The sequence below is a fragment of the Nothobranchius furzeri genome, chromosome 17, assembly GCF_043380555.1.
Source record: "Nothobranchius furzeri strain GRZ-AD chromosome 17, NfurGRZ-RIMD1, whole genome shotgun sequence".
Lineage (NCBI taxonomy): Eukaryota > Metazoa > Chordata > Actinopteri > Cyprinodontiformes > Nothobranchiidae > Nothobranchius > Nothobranchius furzeri.
The window spans coordinates 20,302,845-20,327,857 of record NC_091757.1 but is presented as its reverse complement, the minus strand read 5'-3'; the positions used below and the strand labels follow the sequence as shown (position 1 = coordinate 20,327,857).

Sequence of the window (25,013 nt, the reverse complement as noted above, 5' to 3'; positions counted from 1 at the left end):
AGTCACCCAGCGGCAGCAGATAGAGGGAAAAGAGGAGAGGTGCCAGGACTGATCCCTGAGACACTCCACATTGCAAATCAGCAGTATCAGACAAACAGTCCCCCAGTTTTACACAAAAATTCCTCCCTGACAGGAAAGATTTTATCCACTGGAGTGCTAAGCCTGATATTCCCACCCAGTGCTCCAGTCGACCAATCAGGATATTGTGGTCTATGGTGTCAAATGCCGCAGTCAAGTCCAAGAGCACCAAAACCACAGCCCCCCCAGAATCGTTTGCCATCAGGGTATCATTCAAAACCATCAACAGGGCTGATTCTGTACTATGGAGAGACTTAAACCCAGACTGAAACATCTCTAGCATCTCATTTTCATGTAGAAAGGATATCATTTGGGCATTCACAAGTTTTCCTAGACCTTAGCTAAAAAGGCAGTGTGGAAACAGGCCTATAGTTAGATATATTCGACAAATCTAGGCCAGCTTTCTTCAGCAGAGGGCGCACTACTGCATGTTTAAAAGAGCTGGGAACTTCACCCGATAATAGACTGCTGTTTATAATTTCTAGAACACAAGGAGACAAAACTGGAAAAACTTATTTTAGAAGTTTAGCAGGGATTGCGTCCAATACAGAACCAGATGGTTTCAGACTATTGACCACCTTCTCCAACGCTATGGGCGATGTTGGATAAAAGCTCTCCAAGAGCCCTGGGGCAGGACCCCGCAGAGGAGGGTGGTAATTGGAGGCTGTGACAGAAGTCTTCGTCCTCCCCACTTTGTCCACAAAGAAGTTGAGGAAATGATTGCAGGATTCTGTAGTGTACTCAATAACCAGCGGTTCATTTGCATTTAAAATAGAATCTAATGTGCTAAAAAGAACCCGAGGATTCTGTGAGTTGGAGGAAAAAATGTCAGCAAAGAACTTAATTCTCGCCTCTTTCACAGCTTTCTGGTAGCTACCCAGCTATCTCTCAGTAGGTCCAGGGAGATCTGAAGGCCATCCCGCTTCCACCTACGCTCTGCCTTCCTACATTTCCTTTTTAAGTCCTGTGTGGTCATATTTAGGCATGGCTCCTTTTTACATTTATGTTTCTTAGCCTTCACATGTGCTTCAATATCTAAGACCTTCAAGCATGTTGTGTTAAAATGCAAAGAAAGCTCCTCAGTGCTACTAGGCCCAGCAGTTTGCCCCTGCCCCACCAACCCAAACACTGAACAAAACTCAGTGGCCGTTGAGGACTTTAAAGCTTGGTTTATGCTTGACGCATTCACTTTCCGCGCAGTGATGCGGCTCGCGGCTGGAACGCGCTTCACAACTCGCAGCGTTTATGGTTTGTGCGGCTCGTCTCTGCGGTGAGCCAATATTCTCCCAAACTGTAGGGGGCAGCATGGAGCTCTACGGCATGCATCCAACACTACTACTTCAACACTAGTAGAAGTAGAAATCACTGTTTACAACATGGTATTTCAGCATTTTTAACAGCGTCCTCGTCTTTTCCGACGGTGCGAGCTATTTCTCTCCAAGAATTATTAACAACATGTTGATCACGGTGATCTCTGAGAGCTGAATCATACAAATGTCTGTATTTACGAACCTCTGCCGTGCCGGTCCGCCATGTTTTTCCGCGTCCGACCGTCCGCGTGGTTAGAAATTTTCCGAGGTGCGCGTTGCGGAAATCTTGGGCCGTGCGGAGACGCGGTGGAGGGGCGTGGTTGTTAAAATGATGCAAAATGACGCTACTTTTCCGCGCGGAGCCGTGCGGACCTCGCGGACGCGTCAAGCATAAACCAACCTTAACACCCGGCAGAGTTTCACAGGAGGACACAGCATCACAGGCTGACAGGGGAAAGGCACATTAAATAAAACAGACCTATGGTCTGAGAAAAAGGCCTCCCCAACCTGCAGATTGGAAGCAGATACCCCAAACGACAACACAAGGTCCAGGACATGCCCACATACCTGTGTAGGTTGGTCAACTAACTGAGACAGATTAAAAGAGTCAACAAGATTTAAAAAATCCTTCACCATAGGCTCATCATGACAGCAAACATGGATGTTAAAATCCCCAAGAATTAAAACCTGATCATATTTGGGAATAGTTTCACCGAGGAATTCTGTGAACTCCTCCAAAAGGTTTGCATTAAATCTTGGTGGACGGTACAGGAGTGCGACCAAGAGTCGGGGCACATGACCAAGCTCGAACAGGCAAAGCTCAAAACTAGTAGGCACAACTGGCGAATCCACTTGTTTACAAGTGAACTTTGACTTGAAAATCACCGCCAGTCCTCCTCCACGTCCTGATAGTCTCGCAACACTAACATAGGCACAGTCATCCTGTAGTAGCTCCACAAAAGCAGCAGATTCACCTTTGGGAACCCAAGATTCCTTAATGCATAGGTAATCCAGGCCATGAGTCTCAAAGAACTCCTTCAGAATAAAAGTTTTGTTCATAATAGACCTGGCATTCACCAGGGCAAACCTGATGGTGTCCGGCGCCGAGACGTCCTGATCCTTCCCATCCCATAATGAAGACCCTGATGGCTCGTAAATCACTTCTTGTAAATTCCGCCGATCGACTCCTCTCCAAGAGCCGTACCTCGGACGTGCAGGACGTCGGGAGCGGACCAGCCGACCGCCGCCAACCACCGACACCAACCCAGAAACCACCGGGCCTGGCGGACGCCACCGCTTTTCAAGAAACTCATGAGAGAATGATCTTAGACGTTGATCACATGACTACCGTTGTCATAGAACCAGTTTAGAGAGGAGTTTTAGGGAAGGGAAGTGACCCCTGAGTGTTTTTACAGTAAGGGTTATTAGTTCCTGATGATGGTGTGTTTGTCTGCAGCCTCTCCGTGTGACTAAGGTCAGAAGAATGTAGGCCAATGGAAACCAGTCATCCCAACTGTTTATTAAAATGTGGTTATTCACAGAAACCCTAAATGTCATGGTCTACCTTTGAGCAGAGGCGGAGCTTAAACTGTAATAAATGTTTAGATGTTCAGGATGGACTAAGGTCCCGTTTTGCCTCCAGACCTCAGAGAGCTCGCAGCAGACAGAAGGATGTACGTCTCAGACTCTGACTGGGTCACGGAGGATTTGTACAATTTTTTCATATAAAGCCAAGCAGCCACCTGCTGTGGAGCCTCCGGCGCACAAAGCCGAGCCCCGGCGGAGCTGCCAGTCTCTGGTGGGAATTCAATAAAATTCCTGTGAGCTGAACATGCGCTGTGCCGGGGGCTTCCCGCTCTGGGATCACAGATTCCTCTGCCCTGCAGCCCTCTCTGTGTTGACTCTGCATCGCTGTTGCTGAGACTCTAAGTAAACAAAGAAAAGTAATCTGATTACTTTTCAAATCTCTGGAACACCCTGTCTGTCTTTCGTATGGCTCTTTTAGTCACAGGAAGCTGCTCTTCAGCAGCTTTGATGCTTTACTTCACTTTTCCCAACAGCAGTTAGTTTCTGCTAAAGACTGATGAGGTGAGCTGTCAGCAGGTTCCCGTCATCAGCGCGGTCGTCTTCAGAGAACAACCGCTTTCTCATGTAGAAGAAACAACAGACACTGTGATTTTTAAATAACCTCGCTCTGGGTCAACAGGCTCTGATATAAACACACACACACACACACACACACACACACACACACACACACACACACACACACACACACACACACACTATCAAAAGGATTTGATGTTCAAAAGCTGCACCGACCAACACCCAGAAGAACGAGGAAGTCAAATGAACTTTAGAACAATTTCTGCACAAATTCAGATTCAAAGATCACTGATTCAGACAAAGACAAGTTCCTCTGTTGAGGAAGCGCGCTGACCAAGTCTGCTTTCTATTTGTGTTTTAAAGATTAGCTTAAAAGCGTTTCACATGAAAGTTCCAACTGGTTTACATGATCCAGTTGTGAGTACAAGTCCACGCCGAGCGAGTGTGAGCAGCTGCACCGTGGCTCTGCCTCAGCACCTCAAGTTGGCAGGATGAAGCAGTCAGAACAAAGGCGAACAGCTGTGGCACCTGTCAGTGTTTCACCAACCAGCTGTGGGAGGGGAAACCAGCCAGAGACCCACTGGGCCAGAACCACTGAGGACTTTTTCTGGGAGTGGACTGATTACTGTTAAAGTCCAGCCGGGCTTTAATTAACTCAGAAGAAACTCAAGTGGATCCAGCTCCCTCTTCCCATGGTGGTGAGGGCTGGGAGGTCAAAATGTGATAACCCCCCATGCTGAGGTCTCTGGAGAGCCTCAGCAGTCAGATCCTGACACCCTTCTACCTGCTAGCAGCTCTGCTCAGCGTTGGAGCTGGTGCCGCTCGGTGCCAGGTATCAGCTCTGCCGGGCCATGACCCTGATGTATGAAGTGCTGGGTGACGGGGCGGCTGGGTGTGGGAGGGGCTGTTATCAGCTCCTTGGAATGTGTGAGGGGCTGAGTGGGTCTGGATGAGAAGTGAGGGAACCCTCGTCGATGCTGGGGGGGTGGGGGTGAAGAGATGATGTAAGAAGGAAGGAATGACTCCAGATCAGAGGAAGACATGCTTTACTCAGCCGGACTGATCTGACTCAAACTGATGGAATTCTCAGAGTTTAAATAAAATCTGAGATTACTACTGGAGAGGTAAATATTATCACCAGATTATATTCGGATTGGACCAGTCCAGAGTTTAGAACTAAGCTGTCTTTAGCTTTAGACCTCTAACGTGTTTTAGGTCTCCACCAAAGACCTGCAGCCTTTACAACCCAAAGAGTTGTTTCCCCGTCACAATAAAACGACTGAAACAGGACCTCATGGAATCAGACAGATTATGGTTTTTGGAGAAATCTCTGCGGAAGCGTTGAGGGCTCTATAAACAAAAGGCCACAGTCCAGGTGGATGGGACTTGAATGTATTTTTATCATCACTTTGATTTTATGTGTGTGTGCTTGGCTTTACCAGCCGTATGCTAATGATGTTGCTAACAGATAGCTAAAAGTCTTCCTCTGTGCAACAAAGCCCAGAATCTTCTATTTCCTCTTCAGTGACTATGAGGAGAGTTGTTGTCATTAATGAGAAACCGTACACGCTGATTGACAACTCCGATTAATTAAAAGTGTTTTATCATCAAACTGTTGTTGGACGCTGGCTAATTGCTGAACTTCCAGGCCTTGTGCCTGACCACTTTCAGAGGTTTTGTTCTGTGAGGACCTCCTAAGCAAGGCTCCGTAACACAGAGGCTGAACCACAGCTGACAGAGTTTTAGTGTGAAGCGCCTCCCAGGTCCTGCTCCAGCTTTTTAGCCGCTGTCGTTCTCCACCAAACAAGATGGCCTCCTCCTTAGGATGCATGCACCCCACACACACGTTACATCATAGCGAGTCGGCTCAGTGGGGGAGAAGGAGGGGCTATTACTTAACGTTTAACGTTACCATGGCAACACATAACCAAAGACTATGCAAAAAGCTCCTCATGGGAACACAGTGGAACATCAATAAGCTCATTGATAAAGCTTGTCTTCGTGTACACTAGAGCCTAGTGTCTGAAAACACTTGAGCCTAGAAACATCATTCAAAGTTTATATTTTATTTACTGACTTGTGTTTTGTGTGGATAAAACCGCTTGAGATGAGCCGTCTCGTTTTCGAGCGGCCCCCTTTCCTACAAGCAATAAACAGATAGACGACAGGGTCAGCGCACAGACGACAAGTCTAGACTGTTAAAAACAAATCAGACACAAAAGTTATAGAAGAGGAAAAGTAAAATAAAATACATAAGAAATTATAAATAAATAATAGTACTAATAATTTTATTGAAAAAACAATGATAGTAAAAAAAATAAGAAAACAAAAAGCTTGCATGGGTATACATTTACATATTCTCACATTACATTTTAGTTTATGCAACACAAGGTTTGGGGCAGCAGTAGCTCAGGTGGTAGAGCGGGTTGCCTCATGATCGGAGGGTCATGGGTTCGATTCCAGCTCCCGCCAGGGGTATCCTGCTGTTGTGTCCTTGGGCAAGACACTTCACCCAACTTGCCTGTGTTAGTGGTGGTCAGAGGGGCCGACGGCGCCAAATGGCAGCCTCGCCTCTGTCAGACCTCCCCAGGGCGGCTGTGGCTACAAGTAGCTTACCATCACTAGCAGTGTGTGAATGTGAGAGTGTGAAAGCGTCTTTGGGGGTCTAGAAAAGCGCTATATAAGTTCAATGCATTATTATTATTATTATTATTATTAAGGTAAAAATACCAATACTTTTACTTAGGGACTTATTAGGTTATGAAGCAAAGGAAGGAAAACATTTACAAGTCTGTCTCACATGTTCTAAAGCTGAAGCACTATCCATCCATCTTCTGAACCCGCTCGTCCACGTAGGGTCGCGGCGGGGGGGGGGGGGGGGGGGGACACAGGACAAACAATCACACACACACACACACCTAAGGACAATTTGGACAGATCAATTAACCTAACAGTCATGTTTTTGGACGGTGGGAGGAAGCGGGAGAACCCGGAGAGAACCCACGCATGCACAGGGAGAACATGCAAACTCCATGTAGAAAGACCCCAGGCCGGGAAGCGAACCCAGGACCTTCCTGCTGCAAGGCAGCAGCTCTAACCACTGCGCCACTGCGCAGCCTGCTGAATGACTAAATAAATGACATTATTAAATTGAGCTTAAATCTGCAGTCCCATGGAGCTTCAGCGCAGAAGGCACATCTCACAGCTTCTTTTCTGAACCGTGGAAAAACAAAAGAAAGCTGATCGGTGAGACGAGTAGACCTTGAAGAGTTGATGGGAACAGTGTTTTCAAATAAGATAGACAATTAAAATAAATACATTTGAAAATAAATATCAACCAATGAAAATGACGACTAGCTTCCAAGGACAGCCAAGAAAGACATTCATACATATGATGATGATGCGTTTTGAACGCAAAACAAAGCAACATAAACTATTCTAAACAACATTCAGTAGCTGAAGACTTGCAGCTGTGGAGTTTTGATGAAGTATAGCAGCGTCCTCACTAGAAGGTCACGACAACTGAAGGATTGATGTAAAGATTTCAAACAGCAAGAGACTTCATGACAGATGTTTTGAATATGAGATCCAAAGGACAAGTCTGGCTCCAACCAAACCCCAAATGTTTGATACAGTCAGATGAGAGAACCTGCACAGAGTCCAAGACGTATAAATTGACATACGTATTTGCAACAGAGCTAGATGTCTTCCCTCGTAAATCATCCATCTTCTTCCAGAATTGCTTGGGGTTGGTAAAATCACATAAATGTGCCTAATATGGGTCACATGGGCCTCCGTCACATTAATGCGGCTTTCTGATATCACGTCCAGTTCTTTTGAAATCACTGATGACGATTTAGCCACATTTAAAGATGTTCCAGAAAATGTTTGTGGGGAAAAAGAGGATGTTTAGCCTGCTTTGCTCCAACTCAGACGGAGTCCTGCGGAAACTGTGGGCTGTAACTTGAACTGGGTGAAAGCTGATGGAAGTCCCTGAGCTTTGAGCCAGATCTACTCCAACAACTGTGGCTGTGAAATCATATTTATTGACTTATTTTCATATTTTCTTTCCACCTCTCACTCTCTAGGTGGCATGACCTCAGAGTCGTCGTCGTCTTCCTCCGCTTATCCGGGTCCGGGTCGCGGGGGCAGCATCCCAATTAGGGAGCTCCAGGCCGTCCTCTCCCCGGCCTTGTCCACCAGCTCCTCTGGCAGGACCCCAAGGCGTTCCCGGACCAGATTGGAGATGTAACCTCTCCAACGTGTCCTGGGTCGACCCGGGGGCCTTCTGCCGGCAGGACATGCCCGAAACACCTCCCCGGGGAGGCGTCCAGGAGGCATCCTGACCAGATGCCCAAACCACCTCAACTGGCTCCTTTCGATCCGGAGGAGCAGCGGTTCTACTCCGAGTCCCTCCCGAATGTCCGAGCTCCTCACCCTATCTCTAAGGCTGAGCCCGGCCACCCTACGGAGGAAACTCATTTCGGCCGCTTGTATCCGCGATCTCGTTCTTTCGGTCATTACCCAAAGCTCATGACCATAGGTGAGGATTGGGACGTAGATCGACCGGTAAATCGAGAGCCTGGCTTTCTGGCTCAGCTCCCTCTTCCCCACGACAGATCGGCTCAGCGTCCGCATCACTGCAGACGCCGAACCAATCCGCCTGTCGATCTCCTGATCCCTCCTACCCTCACTCGTGAACAAGACCCCGAGATACTTAAACTCCTCCACTTGAGGTAGGACCTCTCCCCCGACCCGGAGGTGGCAAGCCACCCTTTTCCGGTCGAGAACCATGGTCTCAGATTTGGAGGTGCTGATCCTCATCCCAGCCGCTTCACATTCGGCCGCGAACCTACCCAGCAAGAGCTGAAGGTCAGAGCTGGATGAAGCTAGGAGGACCACATCATCCGCAAAAAGCAGAGACGAGATTCTCCTGCCACCAAACTCGACACACTCCACACCACGGCTGCGTCTAGAAATTCTGTCCATAAAAGTAATGAACAGAACCGGTGACAAAGGGCAGCCCTGGCGGAGTCCAACCCTCACTGGGAACAGGTCCGACTTACTACCGGCTATGCGGACCAAACTCACGCTCCTCTGGTAAAGGGACTGAATGGCCCTTAACAGAAAGCCACTCACCCCATACTCCTGGAGCGTCCCCCACAGGGTGCCCCTGGGGACACGGTCATAAGCCTTCTCCAAATCCACAAAGCACATGTGGATTGGTTGGGCAAACTCCCATGCCCCCTCCATCACCCTTGCAAGGGTATAGAGCTGGTCCACAGTTCCACGGCCAGGACGAAAACCACATTGCTCCTCCTCTATCTGAGATTCAACTATCGATCGGACCCTCCTCTCCAGTACCTTGGCGTAGACCTTTCCCGGGAGGCTGAGGAGTGTGATCCCCCTATAGTTGGAACACACCCTCAGGTCATCCTTCTTAAAGATGGGGACCACCACCCCGGTCTGCCACTCCCTAGGAACTGCCCCCGATGACCACGCAATGTTGTAGAGACGTGTCAACCATGACAGCCCTACAACATCCATAGCCTTGAGATACCCAGGACGAACCTCATCCGCCCCCGGGGCTCCGCCGCTGTGTAGTTGTTTGACTACCTCAGCAACTTCTGCCCCCGAGATCGGACAGTCCATCCCCAGGCCTCCCAGCTCTGGTTCCTCCTCGGAATGCGCATTGGTGGGATTGAGGAGCTCCTCAAAGTATTCCTTCCACCGTCCGACTATAGCCTCAGTTGACGTCAGCAGCTCCCCATCCCCACTGTAAACAGTGTGAGCGAGTTGCTGCCTTCCTCTCCTGAGGCGCTGGACAGTTTGCCAGAACCTCTTTGGAGCCGATCGATAGTCTTTCTCCATGGCCTCACCAAACTCCTCCCACGCCCGAGATTTTGCCTCGGCAACTGCCACTGCTGCACCCCGCTTGGCTATCCGGTACCTGTCTGCTGCCTCCGGAGACCCACAGACCAGCCACGCCCTGTAGGCCTCCTCCTTCAGCCTGACGGCTCCCCGAACCTCTGGTGTCCACCAGCGGGTACGGGGGTTGCCACCACGACTGGCACCGGCCACCTTACGACCACAGCTAGCAACAGCCGCCTCGACAATCGCAGAGTGGAACAAGGCCCACTCGGACTCAATGCCCCCCACTGCTCTCGGGACGTGGTCAAAGCTCTGCCGGAGGTGGGAGTTGAAGACCGTCTTGACAGGTTCTTCTGCCAGGCGTTCCCAGCAGACCCTCACTATGCGTTTGGGTCTGCCAGGTCTACGCGGCATGTTCCCTTGCCATCTGATCCAACTCACCACCAGGTGGTGATCAGTTGACAGCTCCGCCCCTCTCTTCACTCGGGTGTCCAAAACATACGGCCGCAGGTCAGATGATACGACTACAAAATCTATCATCGACCTGTGACCTAGGCTGCCCTGGTACCAAGTGTACCGGTGGGCATCCTTATGTTCGAACATGGTGTTCGTTATGGCCAAACTGCGGCTTGCACAGAAGTCCAATAACAAAACACGAGTGCTAGATAGTGTATTAAAGGTGAACATCCTCAAGGGAAAGAACACTGTTGATAACAAAACTACAGGTGGATTTGTGTCTGTGTGTTGAAGCCGGATGCTCTGATTGTGGATTTGCTGGCTAACATCTGGTGAAAAGGTTAACAGCTAAAAACATCACCAGCTCAGATCTTTATAAACACACATTTTATACATAAACTAAAAAAACTACAAATAGCAACAGAGAGAGAGAGAGCGAGAGAGAGAGAGAGAGAGAGAGAGAGAGAGAGAGAGAGAGAGAGAGAGAGAGAGAGAGAGAGAGAGAGAGAGGTGTCTTATGGGTAAACTTATCTAAAATGGAAGCCTGGAAAGATTTAATTACCATGTAGAGAACACACACACACACACACACACACACACACACACACACACACACACACACACACACACACACACACACACACACACACACACACACACACACACACACACACACACACACACACACACACACACACACACACACACACACACACACACACACATCAGTGCTTGTTGGGCTGTAGGGGTGGATGGTGAGATGCTGATGAGAGGAAGAAGGTTTGGTGTTACTGGAAGTGACAGCAGATGTCAGACAGGAACTGGAGGTGTTAAACTGGTTACAGTGGGAAATAAGAGACAGGTGTGATGTGGAGAGCATTGTTACTGGTGTTGATGATGTTTGCAGAGCAGCCTGGTATCTGCTGTGTGATTGGTGATGTTGAATCCTGCTCCTAAACAGAGCTGTGTGACTTCATACAGAACATTTCAAACATCTCATTAGGAAGCAGGAGAGGAAGGCCTCCTGGTCAACTTCCTTCACATCCAAGAGTCTTATCTTCAGACGCTGACAAGGACACATCCAGACCAGTAACAGATAAAGTGGGGCAGTCTCTGAGTTCTCAGACCATTGGGACCAGGTTCTCCCGGTGTGTGTGTGTGTGTGTGTGTGTGTGTGTGTGTGTGTGTGTGTGTGTGTGTGTGTGTGTGTGTGTGTGTGTGTGTGTGTGTGTGTGTGTGTGTGTGTGTGTGTGTGTGTGTGTGTGTGTGTGTGTGTGTGTGTGTGTGTGTGTGTGTGTGTGTGTGTGTGTGTGTGTGTGTGTGTGTGTGTGTGTGTGTGTGTGTGTGTGTGTGTGTGTGTGTGTGTGTGTGTGTGTGTGTGTGTGTGTGTGTGTGTGTGTGTGTGTGTGTGTGTGTGTGTGTGTGTGTGTGTGTGTGTGTGTGTGTGTGTGTGTGTGTGTGTGTGTGTGTGTGTGTGTGTGTGTGTGTGTGTGTGTGTGTGTGTGTGTGTGTGTGTGTGTGTGTGTGTGTGTGTGTGTGTGTGTGTGTGTGTTTAAAGGTGAAACTGTTATCTCCACTGACAGCTTTAACACCATCTGCTGAGACCTAAAGACCAGAAAAAAGAGGTGCTGGTAAATCTTGATCCTCCCTTTGAGTCAGGATTCAGGAAAGTAATGATGCGTACTGCTAGAACCAGGGAGATGGGTCAGTGTGTTTGGTTTTACTCACAATGTTAATAAAGTTAGAGTTCTGATGTTGTTGTTGGTAAGCTTCATATGGTTCCCAACCAACAACAACAGGAAGTAAACAAACACGCTCCTCTCAGCTGCTTCCATCCAAGTAAAAGTAGCTCCAGAAAATCTGCCTGCAGCCACGGACGGAGTTTCCTTCCTTTAGGCTCACGTTGTGTTTAGTAAATGACAACCTGCTTCATGTTTAATCTACCACTGAGATTAGATTAGATTATTTAGTCCTGACACGTAAACCCTGTGGATATTTCCTTCCCAGGCAAAACGTTGATGGAACAACAGACTCGAGCCACTGGTAGATGAGAAGTTTAATTCCCTTCTGGCACCATGTTGATGCCCTTGAGATGTCCCCCCACCCCCAACCTGCTTATCAATGAATGTGTGAAAACAATCATGCTTACAGAGAACATGCTATAGTACCGAGCAGGGGCGATTCTAGCATCAGAGGTTTAGGGGGGCTGAGCACCCACAGATCTGCCCGGTCAGGCAAGATCAGTTTCAACATTTTAACACAGTTTCATTCTCACATTTATGAAAGAAAACAAAAACACTGTTTTCACTGATCAAATTACAGTTTTACACATCACAATCTGCATGATTACCAAGTTCTGCTAACACTGTAGCGGAGTCTGGTCCAGGTCAGTGGCTGTGTGGTAACCTCACCATCTCAGCACAAACCTGTTGTAGAAGAATAAGGAGAAATGATCTTTTGTTTTGAGTCTTTCAAGATAAAAATCATGAGGCGCTTGTATGTGCTGAATTCCCACACATTTGGTGGGACCTCCTTGGTGGATTGCAGACTTCAGGTTGGGAACCACTGGTCCAGGTGTTGTAGTTTTAACATGTGAGCAGATTAAAGATGCTCATGAGTGGAAAAACTGGTTGGAATTGCCCTTTAATATTTGGAAACATGAAAATGATGCCAATTGTTTTTTTTTTTTAGCTTTGTCTGAATTTCCACAACAGAATGAAGCTAAAAGTACCAGTAATACTTTTTAGATACATTGATACTTATTCCCACATCATTTTCCACTAATATCTAATCTAATATTTATTTTGACGGGCACAACACTGGGTTTATGTTTACATCTACCAGCCAGCAGAGGGCACCACTGCCAAACAGTCAGCTCAGCACAGCGAGGCGGGCTCTGTGGAAAATGGTGGATTCAGTAAGTTGCTGCTTCTGAGCCCAGAAGATGTAGTCATCCTTCTCAGAAGAGGAGCGACCATAAGAGATCTAACACCAGAGTTTAGGTGAAGCTACAACAGATGGACCCAAACGAAACATTTCACGTGTCGGCAACTAACCTATTTCTATTGTTGCTCCACACACAGACGTGGCGTTGGTGTTCATGTTCCAACTTTAACTGAAAGAAATTCTGGAAATTCTGACCCTAAATCAATGATTTCAGTAAGTTATTGAATGTTTCATATCCACCCACCAGATTTACTGATCAGTGAATCTGACTGTAAAAACAATAAAAATAATAAAAACGTTACGAGGAAATCTTCATCAAGTCAAAGTCAGATTCTATCAGAATGAACAGACAGAAACATAAAACCTTCATAAAATGAACTGTTGAAGGGGGTAGGCGATTTTTCAGGAGCTATTTTTGTCATCTTGCTTGAAATGCTTTTCATATACTGATGATGACAACCAGCAAATTAGAGTTGGATCAGAACGTCTCTCTCTCCTCTGCACACAACCGTCTGAAGCCAGAACTGGAGCTGGGCTAGCCAGTGTCACGCTCCTTTGCTCAAGCCTTTGTGCTTGAGGCGACCCACCTTCAGATGCATCATTATTAAGATCCTCCAACAGAACCTGAACCATTATTCTGATTTCTACTTCAACATTCTGACCCAAATCAACTAAAGCTCTTCCTTTAAAATCAGGTGCAAACAGACATGAGACTGTTCGTGTTTGGAGACGGCGGCACAGGTGTTAAGTGCTCACTCCATAATTGGAAGGTTGCAGGTTCAAGCCCTGCTCAGTCTGTCACTGCCATTGTGTCCTTGGGCAAAACACTTAGCCCACCTTGCCTGCTGGTGGTGGTCGGAGGGACCGGTGGCGCCTGCGTACGGCAGCCTCGCCTCTGTCAGTGCACCCCAGGGCAGCTGTGGCTACATCGTAGCTCATCCCCACCAGTGTGCGAATGTGTGTGTGAATGGGTGTGTGAACGACTGATTGTGTTTTAAAGCGCCTTTGGAGGTTCCAGAACTCTATATGTAAATGGCCTGTATTTGATATAGCGCCTTCTAGAGTCCTGGATCCCGCCAAGGCGCTTTACAACACAGTCATTCACCCATTCACACACACATTCACACTGGTGGGGATGAGCTATGAGCACTGAACTCTCATGCCACCATCACCTATAGGCGAATACAGGCCATTTACGTCACCTTGTCCTCCAACGCACTGAAGGAAATGAACGATCGCGTGTTAAATAATTTGGCAACACCTGATTGATACTGTGGCCGTGCTCAGGAGGCAGATCCGACCGCAAAAACAGCGGAGTGCTCCCTGCTTGGCGGCCGCATCAGTGATCAGTGCGTCGGAGGACAAGGTGTGCCCCGCTCCACAGCAGCGACACACATCAGGCGCAAAAAAAAGACAGAAAACATTAAAGGAAATGATCCGACATGAACGATCGCGTGTCAGTACCGACGCTCTGGCACAGCGCGTTGCCCCCCCCGAGCGCAGGAGCTTGTCACCTGCTGACAGCAGGCTGCTGTCTTTTCCGAGGGCTGCATCTTGCCGGTCATTATCACGTGACAGCGACTAGTCGACGACAGGCATAAAAAGTCACTATAGTGAAGTCGACTAGTTCATACAACCCCTGCTACTGCTCCCCAGAGTGTTCTGCAGCATAATCAGCACGTTCTCTTTGAACTTGATATCAAATTTTCGCCTCCTCTTTGTCTCCGCACGGTTAAAGTTACCCTCGCGGTCTATCACTGGCAAATCAAAAGTGAGACGGATGACACAACCGCCCCCCGTACTTGCTTGTTACCACATTCCACCCGGCCACAATAAGAGACCGGCCATTATTCACCTCCGCTGACTCCGACACCGGCCAAAATTGGAGACCCGGCCTTTAATTGAATACCGGCCTGTATTAGAGGATTTACGGTACAACATATACAGTTACAGTTAAAAAGAAAACTATGTTGCATCCTCTTCTGTTGCGGTCTGGCCACAGCGCCTCAACCACATCACAAATGTGTGTCCCAAATGACAACGTACCTGAGCTGTTCTGGACCATCCACATGGTCTGGTGGAATGAGTGTGTTATGTAGGGTGTCCAGGAATGTGATCAGATGGGCGGAGCTGTAGGGGCCAAGGGTAGCATGGTGATGGATGATGCCATGGTAGCCAAGCGCTGCACACATTGTGATGTTCCCTCCGCGCTGGCCAGGGACTTCAACAATGGCACGCTGGCCAATGATATTCCTTCCCCTCTTTCGTCTTTTTGTGAGATTGAATCCAACCTCATCAATGAAGGTGAACTGGTGCTCCACTGCAGCTGCCTCTAGCTCAAGGACTCTCTGAAACACACGACATATCAGAAACAGATATATTGTGAAGCACAATCATTATTACAATACTGAAATATGTATAATTTACTGTATACAGTGGTGAGTTTGCATCAGTTGTGGGACTCACTTGCACATAGTTATATCGCAATTATTTGACTCTTTCTGGATTGCGTTTGAATGGCACCCTGTAGACCTGCTTTCTAGGAACATGTTCATGATTTCAGTTTCCTGTTCAGGAGACAGAAGATGTTCCCGACCACCTTGTTTTGGTAACCTTTCAGTTCTGTCAAATGGGAAAATTCTGTGAATACAAAGTAATACTGGAAACAAACATTACAGTATTTTTTACTGTCCTGCAAAACAGACCACAGGCAATACACTGGCCAGCTCAGTGGTCTAGTGGAGAGTGTCCGTCCTGAGACTGGGCGATCAGGGTTGGATTCCTGGTCGGGTCCTACCAAAGACTTAGAAAAAATGAGACCCAACACCTCCCTGCTTGACACTCAGCATTAAGGGGTTGGATTTGGGGGTTAAACCACCAAATGGTTCCCGAGCGCGGCCGAGTCTGCAGCCCACCGCTCCCCCAGAGGATGGGTCAAATGCAGAGAACACATTTCACACCCACAACAATTGGCTTAATGAACTGACCTGTATTGGAATGTGAAGTGCCTTAGGACGACTCTTGTCGTGATTTGGCGCTTTATAAATAAACTTGAATTGAATTGAATTGTGACAACTAATGGAATCAAGTGATACTACTACTGTACTCATTGAATACTGATTGTATTGATATGCAGTACTGCAGTTTTCTAGTGAGAGAAGATTTCTTACCTATTCTCATTTCGGAAAGTCCAGATGATGGATGCCACAGTGTACCTGCTCAAATGTGGCTGTACTCTTTGTCCAGCCTCCCTCGTTGTCAGACCATGGCTGACCACAGGATCAACCAAAGTGGCTCGGATCTCATCAGAGATTATGGTCCTTGGCCTTCCTCCTCCCCGTCCTCCTCCTCTTACTCTCACTCCTCTGCCTCTGCCTCTGTTTCCAATGTTGGCATCCATTGCTCCAAAACAGAAGAGCTCACCTGTTGCCCTTTTATGCTAACGCGCTGATTGCTGATTGTAAAACTGTGTGACAGGTGTTTTCCATTGTGATGAGTCAGTGTGCATATTTGAATAGCAGTGTGTTCCTTGTGAAAACAGGATATTTTCTGCATGACAATTGTGCCAAAAGCAGACAATTATGTGTAGTGTTTTGACGTAGATTTGCTTTAGAACTACAGTTTGAGTGTAAAACAGGAACTGTGCTTGTAGTTTAGCAGAACTGGTTCATGGGGGTGGTGAATGAGTTATATGTTGTGGTCAGTGTGTCTCAAGTACCAGAATTTGTGTGTAAACAACTGAGGAAAGCTGTAATCAGAGCCCTCTATGGAACCAGGGTACCTTCATCCCCTCCAGAATTTAAACTTCTAACAACCGTTTTCCCTTTTCTTCCATGTTCAGGTTTCCTCTGCACTGTAGCAACTGACAAGTGTTTATCGTCTCCATGTAACAATGGCGCTACGTGCATCGACCACCTGGGCGACTACGTGTGTGTGTGCCCCAAAGGCCCCGTGTGGTATATGGGTAAGCGCTGTGATGAGCTCTACGACGCCTGTCTGATGGCTCCTTGCACAAACTGCACCAGCAGACCAGGAACGGACCAGTTCACCTGCCATTGCCCTGATGGTTTCACTGGGCCCAGCTGTGATCAGGATGTGGATGAATGCCAAAGTGACCCCTGCAGCGGTATCAAGTCCTTCTGCGTTAACCAGGTCAATGGCTACTCATGCCACTGTCTCCTTGGACATGGGGGGATTGACTGCCAGGACAATGTGACCACATGTTCATCAAACACATGCCAGAATGGTGGCAGCTGTGCAGACCTCCCTGATGTCGGGTACCAGTGTGAATGTGCAGCTGGCTTCCAGGGCAGAAGCTGTGAGGAGAACATCGATGAGTGCCAGTCTGACCCCTGTCAGAACGGAGCCATCTGTAAAGATGGCGTGGGTGGCTACCAGTGTTTCTGTGTACCCGGGTTTCAAGGTTACCACTGTGACCTGGACATCAACGAGTGTGCCTCCCAGCCCTGTCAGAACAACGGTACCTGTCTGGATAAGGTGGACCACTACCTGTGTGACTGCTCTCGGGGTTTCAAAGGTAAATGGTGTCTGAAGCAGGTCAGGAGCGCAAAGGCCAAAAAAGGCTGATAAGCAGGTACAAAAGGCAGGTCCCTGACTGGCAGGCCACGTTTTAAATACCCTTGGGCAAGTCACTGAACCCTGAAAGTTTCCCCCGTGGTGCCGTAAAAATGTCCGCCACTGCTCCTCAGGCATGAGCGAGGAAGGAAGGAACCTCCCCAAACGGATCATTCAAATATGACGTCTTTCTGTTGAATGATTTTGAGCAGCCTCAGTTTGCAGAAACAAAGATCTGTTCAGACCAGTTAAATTCAGTTCAGTTTATTTATGCATCACCAGTTCACAACAAGAGTCGTCTCAATGCACTTCACTAAGTAAATATTCCAACTGAGTTCAGTTCATTAAAGGTTTCCTATAGAGGAAACCCAGCAGATGCATTGAGTCCCTGACTTGTTATGTCAGAGTCTTTACAGCAATCCCCCCCCTAAGCAAACATGTAGCGACAGTGGAGAGGAAAACTCCTTTGTAACAGGCAGAAACCTCCAGAGGATCCTGGCTCAGTATAAGCAGACAGGCAGACAGACGGATGGACGGACGGGCGGGCGGGCGGGTGAGCAAGTCGACTGCTTTTCTCTCAAAACCACTCTACTCTCAAAGGTTTTGTTTTTGTAAATAAATCACAACATTCCAGACAGTTTTGTTATAGAATCCAAAGTGAATTTAGGAAAGCAGCATTCTGGTTGATCAGGGGAAGTCTGCTGAAACATCAGATGATGGAAGGAGAGGAAAGGCAACGAAGGAGTGGAGAAACAATGAGAAATAAAAAACAATGTGAGAATGTCAGTGAGAATAAGAGCAGGAGGAGGTCTTTTAGTCCTGAGCTATCCAGTGGATTAATACTAACATCAAAATAAGTAAAGATTACTCTATGAAATGGTAAATTGCCTGTATTAACAGCTGCAGCCTGACAACTTCCCAAGGCGCTTTACAGCACAACAGTTATTCATCCATTCACACGCAGACGGTGATGGTAAATGGACTGTATTTGATATAACACCTTCTAGAGTCCTGCAACCCCCCAAGGTGCCTTACAACACAACAGTAACATTCAAACGCCACATTGTAGCCACAGCTGCCCTGGGGCCCACTGACAGAGGTGAGGCTGTCCTACACTGATGCCACCGGTCCCTCTGACCACCACCTGCAGGGGAGGCAGGTTAAGTGTCTTGCCCAAGGACACAACGATAGCGACAAACTGAGCGGGGCTTGAACCTACAAACTTCCGATTGCGGGGACCAGCACTTGACTCCTGTGCCGCCGTCGCCCCTTGATGAGCTACGGTACAGTGCAAAAGTCTTAGGCAGGTGTGGAAAATGCTGTAAACAAAGAAATATAAATAATGGTTGTTTATTTTAGTAGTTTACTAAATACAAAGTGAGTGAGCCCAAACATCCAACCAAAGTTATTCAGAACAAGGAGTCCTGGAAGGCCTGAACTCCGCCGAGCCCTGATCTCAACATCATGGAGCGTGTCTGGATCACATGAAGACAGAAGGAAGTGAGGAGGCCTTCATCCACAGAAGATGTGTGGTTAGTCCTCCCAGCCCAGCTCCCTTAACAACAGGTTCATATGTAGCTACAAGAGCTGATGCTGCTCTGGAGGCAGAGGGTTTGATGCACACTCACCTAAAGGATTATTAGGAACACCTGTTCAACTTCTCCTTAATGCAATTATCTAATCAACCAATCACACGGCAGTTACTTCAATGCATTTAGGGGCGTGGTCCTGATCAAGACCATCTCCTGGACTCCAAACTGAAGGTCAGAATGGGACAGAAAGGTGACTTAAGCTATTGTGAGCATGGCATGGCTGTTGGTGCCAGACGGGCAAGTCTGAGTATTTGACAACCTGCTCAGTTACTGGGATTTTCACCCACAACCATTTCTAGGTTTACAAAGAATGGTGTGAAAAGGGAAAACATCCAGTACGTGGCAGTCCTGTGGGCCAAAATGCCTTGTTGATGCTAGAGGTCAGAGGAGAAGGGGCCGACTGATTCAAGCTGATAGAAGAGCCTCACCCTCGTTACAACCGAGGAATGCAGCAAAGCATTTGTGAAGCCACAACACGCACAACCTTGAGGCGGATGGGCTACAGCAGCAGAAGACCCCACCGGGTACCACTCATCTCCACTACAAACAGGAAAAAGAGGCTACAATTTGCACCAGCTCACCAAACTTGGACGGTTGAAGACTGGAAAAATGTTGCCTGGTCTGATGAGTCTCCATTTCTGTTGAGACATCCAGATGGTAGAGTCAGAATCTGACGTAAACAGAATGAGAACATGGACCCATCATGCCTTGTTACCACTGTGCAGGCTGGTGGAGGTGGTGCCATGGTGTGGGATGTTTTCTTGGCACACTTTAGGCCCCTTAGTGCCAACTGGGCATGGTTTAAATGCCACGGGCTACCTGAGCATTGATTCTGACCATGTCCATCCCTTCATGACCACCATGTACCCATCCTCTGATGGCTACTTCCAGCAGGATAATACACCATGTCATAAAGCTCCAATCATTTCTAACTGGTTTCTTGAACATGACGATGAGTTCGCTGTACTACAACGGCCCCCACAGTCACCAGATCTCAACCAGATAGAGCATAATTGGGATGTGGTGGAACGGGAGCTTTGAGCCCTGGATGTGCATCTCCATCAGCTGCAAGATGCTATCCTATCAATGTGGGCCAACATTTCTAAAGAAGTCTTTCAGCACCTTGTTGAATCAACGCCACGTAGAATTAATGCAGTTCTGAAGGTGAAACGGGGTCAAACAACGTATTAGTGTGGTGGTCCTAATAATCCTTTACATGAGTGTAGATTTCTCTTTTGTTCATTGATGACAACTAATGAGTAACACTTTCATTTTTGAAAGATTCACTGTTTACAACATTTTTCACACCAGCCTAAAACTAGTTAGCGTGTCCACTAACTGGTTGTGGTTGAAGCTTTGATGCATTGCACAGTTGGTACGAACATAGGAGCGACCAAAACAGGTGTGTTGGTTTGAGTTGGTGATCAGACGGAAACACTAAGCTGTGTATTCAGTTTGTTGGGCAGCGATAGGTCTGACATCTTCCCGATAATTGTTTCTATTTATCCACGCTCAGTTTCTCCTAACAAATTACAATTATCCACTATTTTAACGTGTTTCAGAACGAAGGTATTTTGGAATAGCTCAGCTGTTATTCTGCTGTTTGCATTTTACAGATGAGGTCTACAGGGATGTTTTCCTAACAAAGAGCAGATTTCTTTCATAAAGAAGACAAGTGCAGGATGTTAGCCCTAAAGGACCACAGTTGGACATTTACACACAATTTAGACGGCCTCAGCCATCTTAGAGGCACAAGTAGAAACTTTTTCTGTGTTCCTTCCAGAAACCACCTTTCCAACTTAAAAAGCATAACCGAGCAGACGGTTGTGCTATTGTGTAGTTTTGATGCAAGTGTTTGTTTAACCCAACACGTTGCTTTGGCCTTCTGCCATCTTGTTCTCTGGCACCCTGCAGGGATTAATTGTGAGGTGGAAATCGACGAGTGCGAAGCCCAGCCTTGTCAGAACGGCGCCACCTGCCGAGACCACGTTGCCACGTACTCGTGTGAGTGTGTGGCAGGTTTCCAGGGCCCAGACTGTGAGGTCAACATTGATGAATGTGCCAGCGCTCCCTGTCTGAATGAGGGCGAGTGCATCGACAGGATCAACGGGTAAGGTTCCACACCCAAAAAGCAGCCCACTCCTCTCTATCAAAGCTTCAGATGCAGGAACTATTTAATTTAGTCTTGTTTCCTGTGGTGGCGACGCCTCTCTGTGAGGCTGAAGTCATGTGAGTTAGTAGAAACGTGCTCATCTGACCCTAATCTGACAGTTTTCAGAGTAACATGGTGTAAAAAATCACAGAAACCAAACAAACTCAGTCTAGAAAAAGAGACCAGAAGTTGTGGAGCATGAGGATCAGGCAGGACCCTCAGAAGGTCTGTAAGAAGATCAAAGATGGCTGACCAGAGGACCACCTTCAGTTAGGATACAGGCTTACGAGTACAAGATTTTAAGTGGTCCTAGAATTTAAAACCACCTTTACCTTGTTGAATCTTGTGGCGTCTACTGCAGCACACCAACACACCGCTGACCAACTCAGTGATGTTGCACAGACCATGGAGAAATGGTTGTTCTGGGAAAAACTGGTCCAACAGGTTAGACACATACAGTACGCTTACATTAGCACGTTCCAACCCACTTCAGAGTCTGCAATAGATAAAGGTTGGTTGCAGTAATGTTGACTGCAGAAGAGTGCTAGCCGGAGCTACTGCCAGTGCCACTTCAAGCTAATGCTAATGTCCCTATTGAACACTCACTTCACCTAACACCAACCGGTCAATCAGCACACAGGTAAGTTACGAGTGAGCAGAGCAAACCCATCTTTCGATTGTGGGACTTTATTTTGCGGTTGTATTCGGCCATTTGTCATGTTGTGTCGAAGTTCTAGGAACATTTTCTTGTTTAAAGAAAACACCTTTGAGTGGATCTTTCTACAGATGCAGCCACATTTTACCTGGTGATCAGAACCCACCCATTTTCAGCATGATCAATGATCATCAGATCTCAAAACATGTTTTTTTTTAACCCTCTGGAGGCAGGCGTTGCAGATTAGCAACGTTAAAACCTACCTGGTTACTCCACAGACGTATTTCATGAGCATTTTTAACTCAGAAGTTCCCCCGAAGGACTTAGTTGTTCGTCCTTTTATTAAAACGTATTTTGAGCCTGAGAGGGTTAAACAATTTTGTTTGTGAACACACGTCTACAGATGAAATTGGGAAAATGGGAACCTGTGGCAAAAGCTCATTTGTCAGTAATCCAACCTAAAAGGTGAAACTAATCTACGAGACAGACTCATTGCATGCTAATCCAGATGTCTCAGCCTTAATCTGTTATAAATGTGATGATTAAGGCTTACAGCTGATAAAAACCCCACATTATAAATCTCAGATCAGAATATTGTGTAAAGGTTGAATATTCCAGACTCGAAGTGTCACACTCTGATCAGCTGATGAATCCAGAACACCTGCAGAGGGTTCCTGAGCCTTTAGATGGTCTCTCAGTCTAAGGCTGGATTACTGACAAAACTGGACTTTTGCACCAGATTCTAGTTTTTCCTGTTTCACCTGTATTTGAACTAGTACAATCTGTTCATGGTCCATCAATATAGCAAATGTCCCGCATGGATGCGTTTACTCCCAGAATCAGAATACACGCGTTAATCAGAAAGTGAAATAAGTCAACGATTCTTTACAAATGACAAAAATTCTGTTCTCTGAAATCAGTCAGAGTCAGATTAAATCAGTGAGAGTTACAACCATAGAAGACAACATTCTCAGTTCTATGACCTAGTTTTAAAGTATACCCGTGGAGGAGCTGTGCTGTGTGGTGACCCCAGCAGCATGTTGTGGCTGTGGGCAGCATGGCGGACAGTAAAGTTGACCAGGGATAAGAATGAACCCGTTTAGTGTCATCACGATGAGTCATCAGACTTCTGGAGCTGATGTGCATACCTGACACAGCTGAGGTTGTGATGGACCGGACCGACCTCACTAACTACTCTAAACGTACGTGATCGGCTCATTTGAGCATGGAGAAAAGTTCGGCACTGTGACAGAATGCCGACCTGTGCAGGTGTAATCCTGCTCAGAACAACGCAGCTAGAGAGGAAAGTCTTTTTAACCATCATTTCTGCTTTTTGGAAAATTCTTAATTATTTTCAGTTTAGTTTATTTTACTGCTTCTGTAACTTTAAAGAGCAGGTAATCCCTGTACGCACCACTGTAAGAATCCCAGTTTCTCCTGAAACAGCCAATCAGCTGCAGTCTGGTGAATGCCTTCTTTACTCCCATGTGGATCATTTAGAGTCAGACAGTTTTAGCACGATTTAATGACACGTTTAACATTTCCACATGTTTGTGTGTTCCACCCAGCTACGAGTGTGACTGTGAGGGGACGGGATTCGCAGGCGTCCACTGTCAAGAGGACATTCTAGAATGTTCATCAGACCCTTGCCAGCATGGAGCCATCTGCTCAGACAGAATCAACCAGTACAAGTGCCTCTGCTGGCCAGGTACATGTCACACAGGTGCACACCTGTGTGGGAGTTTATGATGTTTAAATATAAATCCGGTAAAAAATCTTGGTAGAAAATAGATATTTAGAATTGTGAAACTTGAGGTTGGAGCAGACCCCGTCTACTGTGTTAGATGATCTTAAAGCATGTTTGTTCTTCTAACAGAGTTTAAATACTGCACGTGTGTTTAGGTTATGAAGGAGAAAACTGTGAGGTGGATGTAAACGAGTGTGAGCAACAGCCATGTGAAAATGGCGGTGAGTGCTTCCAGCGCTCAGATGTCCGGAACTACAGGGTGCTTCCTGAACTCGGCACATCTAACTTCAGCTATGAGAAGGCAGCAGGCTTCATCTGCCACTGCCTACCAGGATTTACAGGTGAGCTCCCCATTTCCAAGAAAACCTCCAGGATTCATCTGCATCTAACAAAGACGTCCCTCCTGCAGGAGATAACTGCTCCGTGAATGTGGACGAGTGTGAGTCTGCTCCATGTCAGCATGGAGGAAGCTGTCAGGATCTGGTCGACTCTTATCAGTGTGTGTGTCCAGATGGCTTCACAGGTAGGAGAAAGTCTGCTCCTCAGATCCTACCTCTAACCATAACACCGCAGTCCAGTTCAAACCTCCACATATTTAAACACATTGGTTTGTGTTGTGGATTGAGATACTTTGCCTTTAATCTATTATCAGGTTACCACAGATGTACGTTAGACATAGAAGCAGTCATGAAGCACTGACCCAACAGAATGCAGTCACTGAGCCTATAAAGAAGCTCAGTGGCTCTTAGTGTCTGCCCTGAGACCGGTAGATCATGGGTTGGAATCCATGGTTGGGTCAAATCAAAGAATAAAAAATGAAGAAAACTTCTGACCTTGTTCTGGTCAAGAACCATGGCCTCAGGCCCTGTCCACACGTAGCCGGGGATCTGCCAAAACGTAGATATTTTTCTACGTTTTGGCCTGTCATCCACACGAAAACAGAGTTTTTTCACATGAAAACGGATCTTTTTAACAACTCCGGCCAAAGTGAAGATCTGCGTTTTCTCCGTTTTGGGTGTCTGTGTGTGGACAGACAAAACCGGAGTTTTAAGGTCCGCAACGTCACTTTCCACGACAAAAAAATGCTGACATCACGTGTGCGACCTGTGTTTACACTAGCCGACAGCATGGATGCCCTCAGAGCTGCGCTCGCTTTATCAATCGTCCAAGCGCTTTCTGCTTGTTTGTTTTTGCAAGAGGAATTACTGCTGCTTGCGGAAGACCACAGACGAAGGACGAGGTTAAGAACGGGGGAAGTACTGCCGCCTACAGGTCTGGCATGTCCTTAACAACGTATTTATCCGGGTACGTGTGGACAGAGTTTTTTTAAAACGAGGTGGTGTGGATGCAAGTTTTTGGAGGGGCGGATATTCGTTTAAAAAAAAAGCGGCTACGTGTGGACTAGGCCTCAGACTGGCAAGAAGAAGAAGAAGAAAATATCATTTCTATAGCACCTCTCAAGATAAAAATCACGAGGTGCTTCACAAAAACAAAACATATAAAAACTGTAAAAATATAAAAAAAG

General features: G+C 47.0%; 1 protein-coding gene across 2 annotated transcripts in view; it reads left to right on the top strand.

The window, feature by feature from the left end:
- LOC107397074 (protein crumbs homolog 1) overlaps positions 1-25,013 on the top strand; it is a 65,812-nt gene that overhangs the window by 2,369 nt on the left and 38,430 nt on the right. For both annotated transcript variants that reach the window (XR_011517113.1, XM_054737952.2), the window contains exons 2-6: positions 16,609-17,304; positions 20,849-21,044; positions 23,310-23,449; positions 23,644-23,829; positions 23,898-24,011. Coding sequence is in view for 1 of the 2 variants with exons in the window: in XM_054737952.2 (XP_054593927.2) it covers positions 16,609-17,304; positions 20,849-21,044; positions 23,310-23,449; positions 23,644-23,829; positions 23,898-24,011 (1,332 nt within the window). In the remaining variant the exon portion in view is untranslated. The remainder of the gene's footprint in view (positions 1-16,608; positions 17,305-20,848; positions 21,045-23,309; positions 23,450-23,643; positions 23,830-23,897; positions 24,012-25,013) is intronic.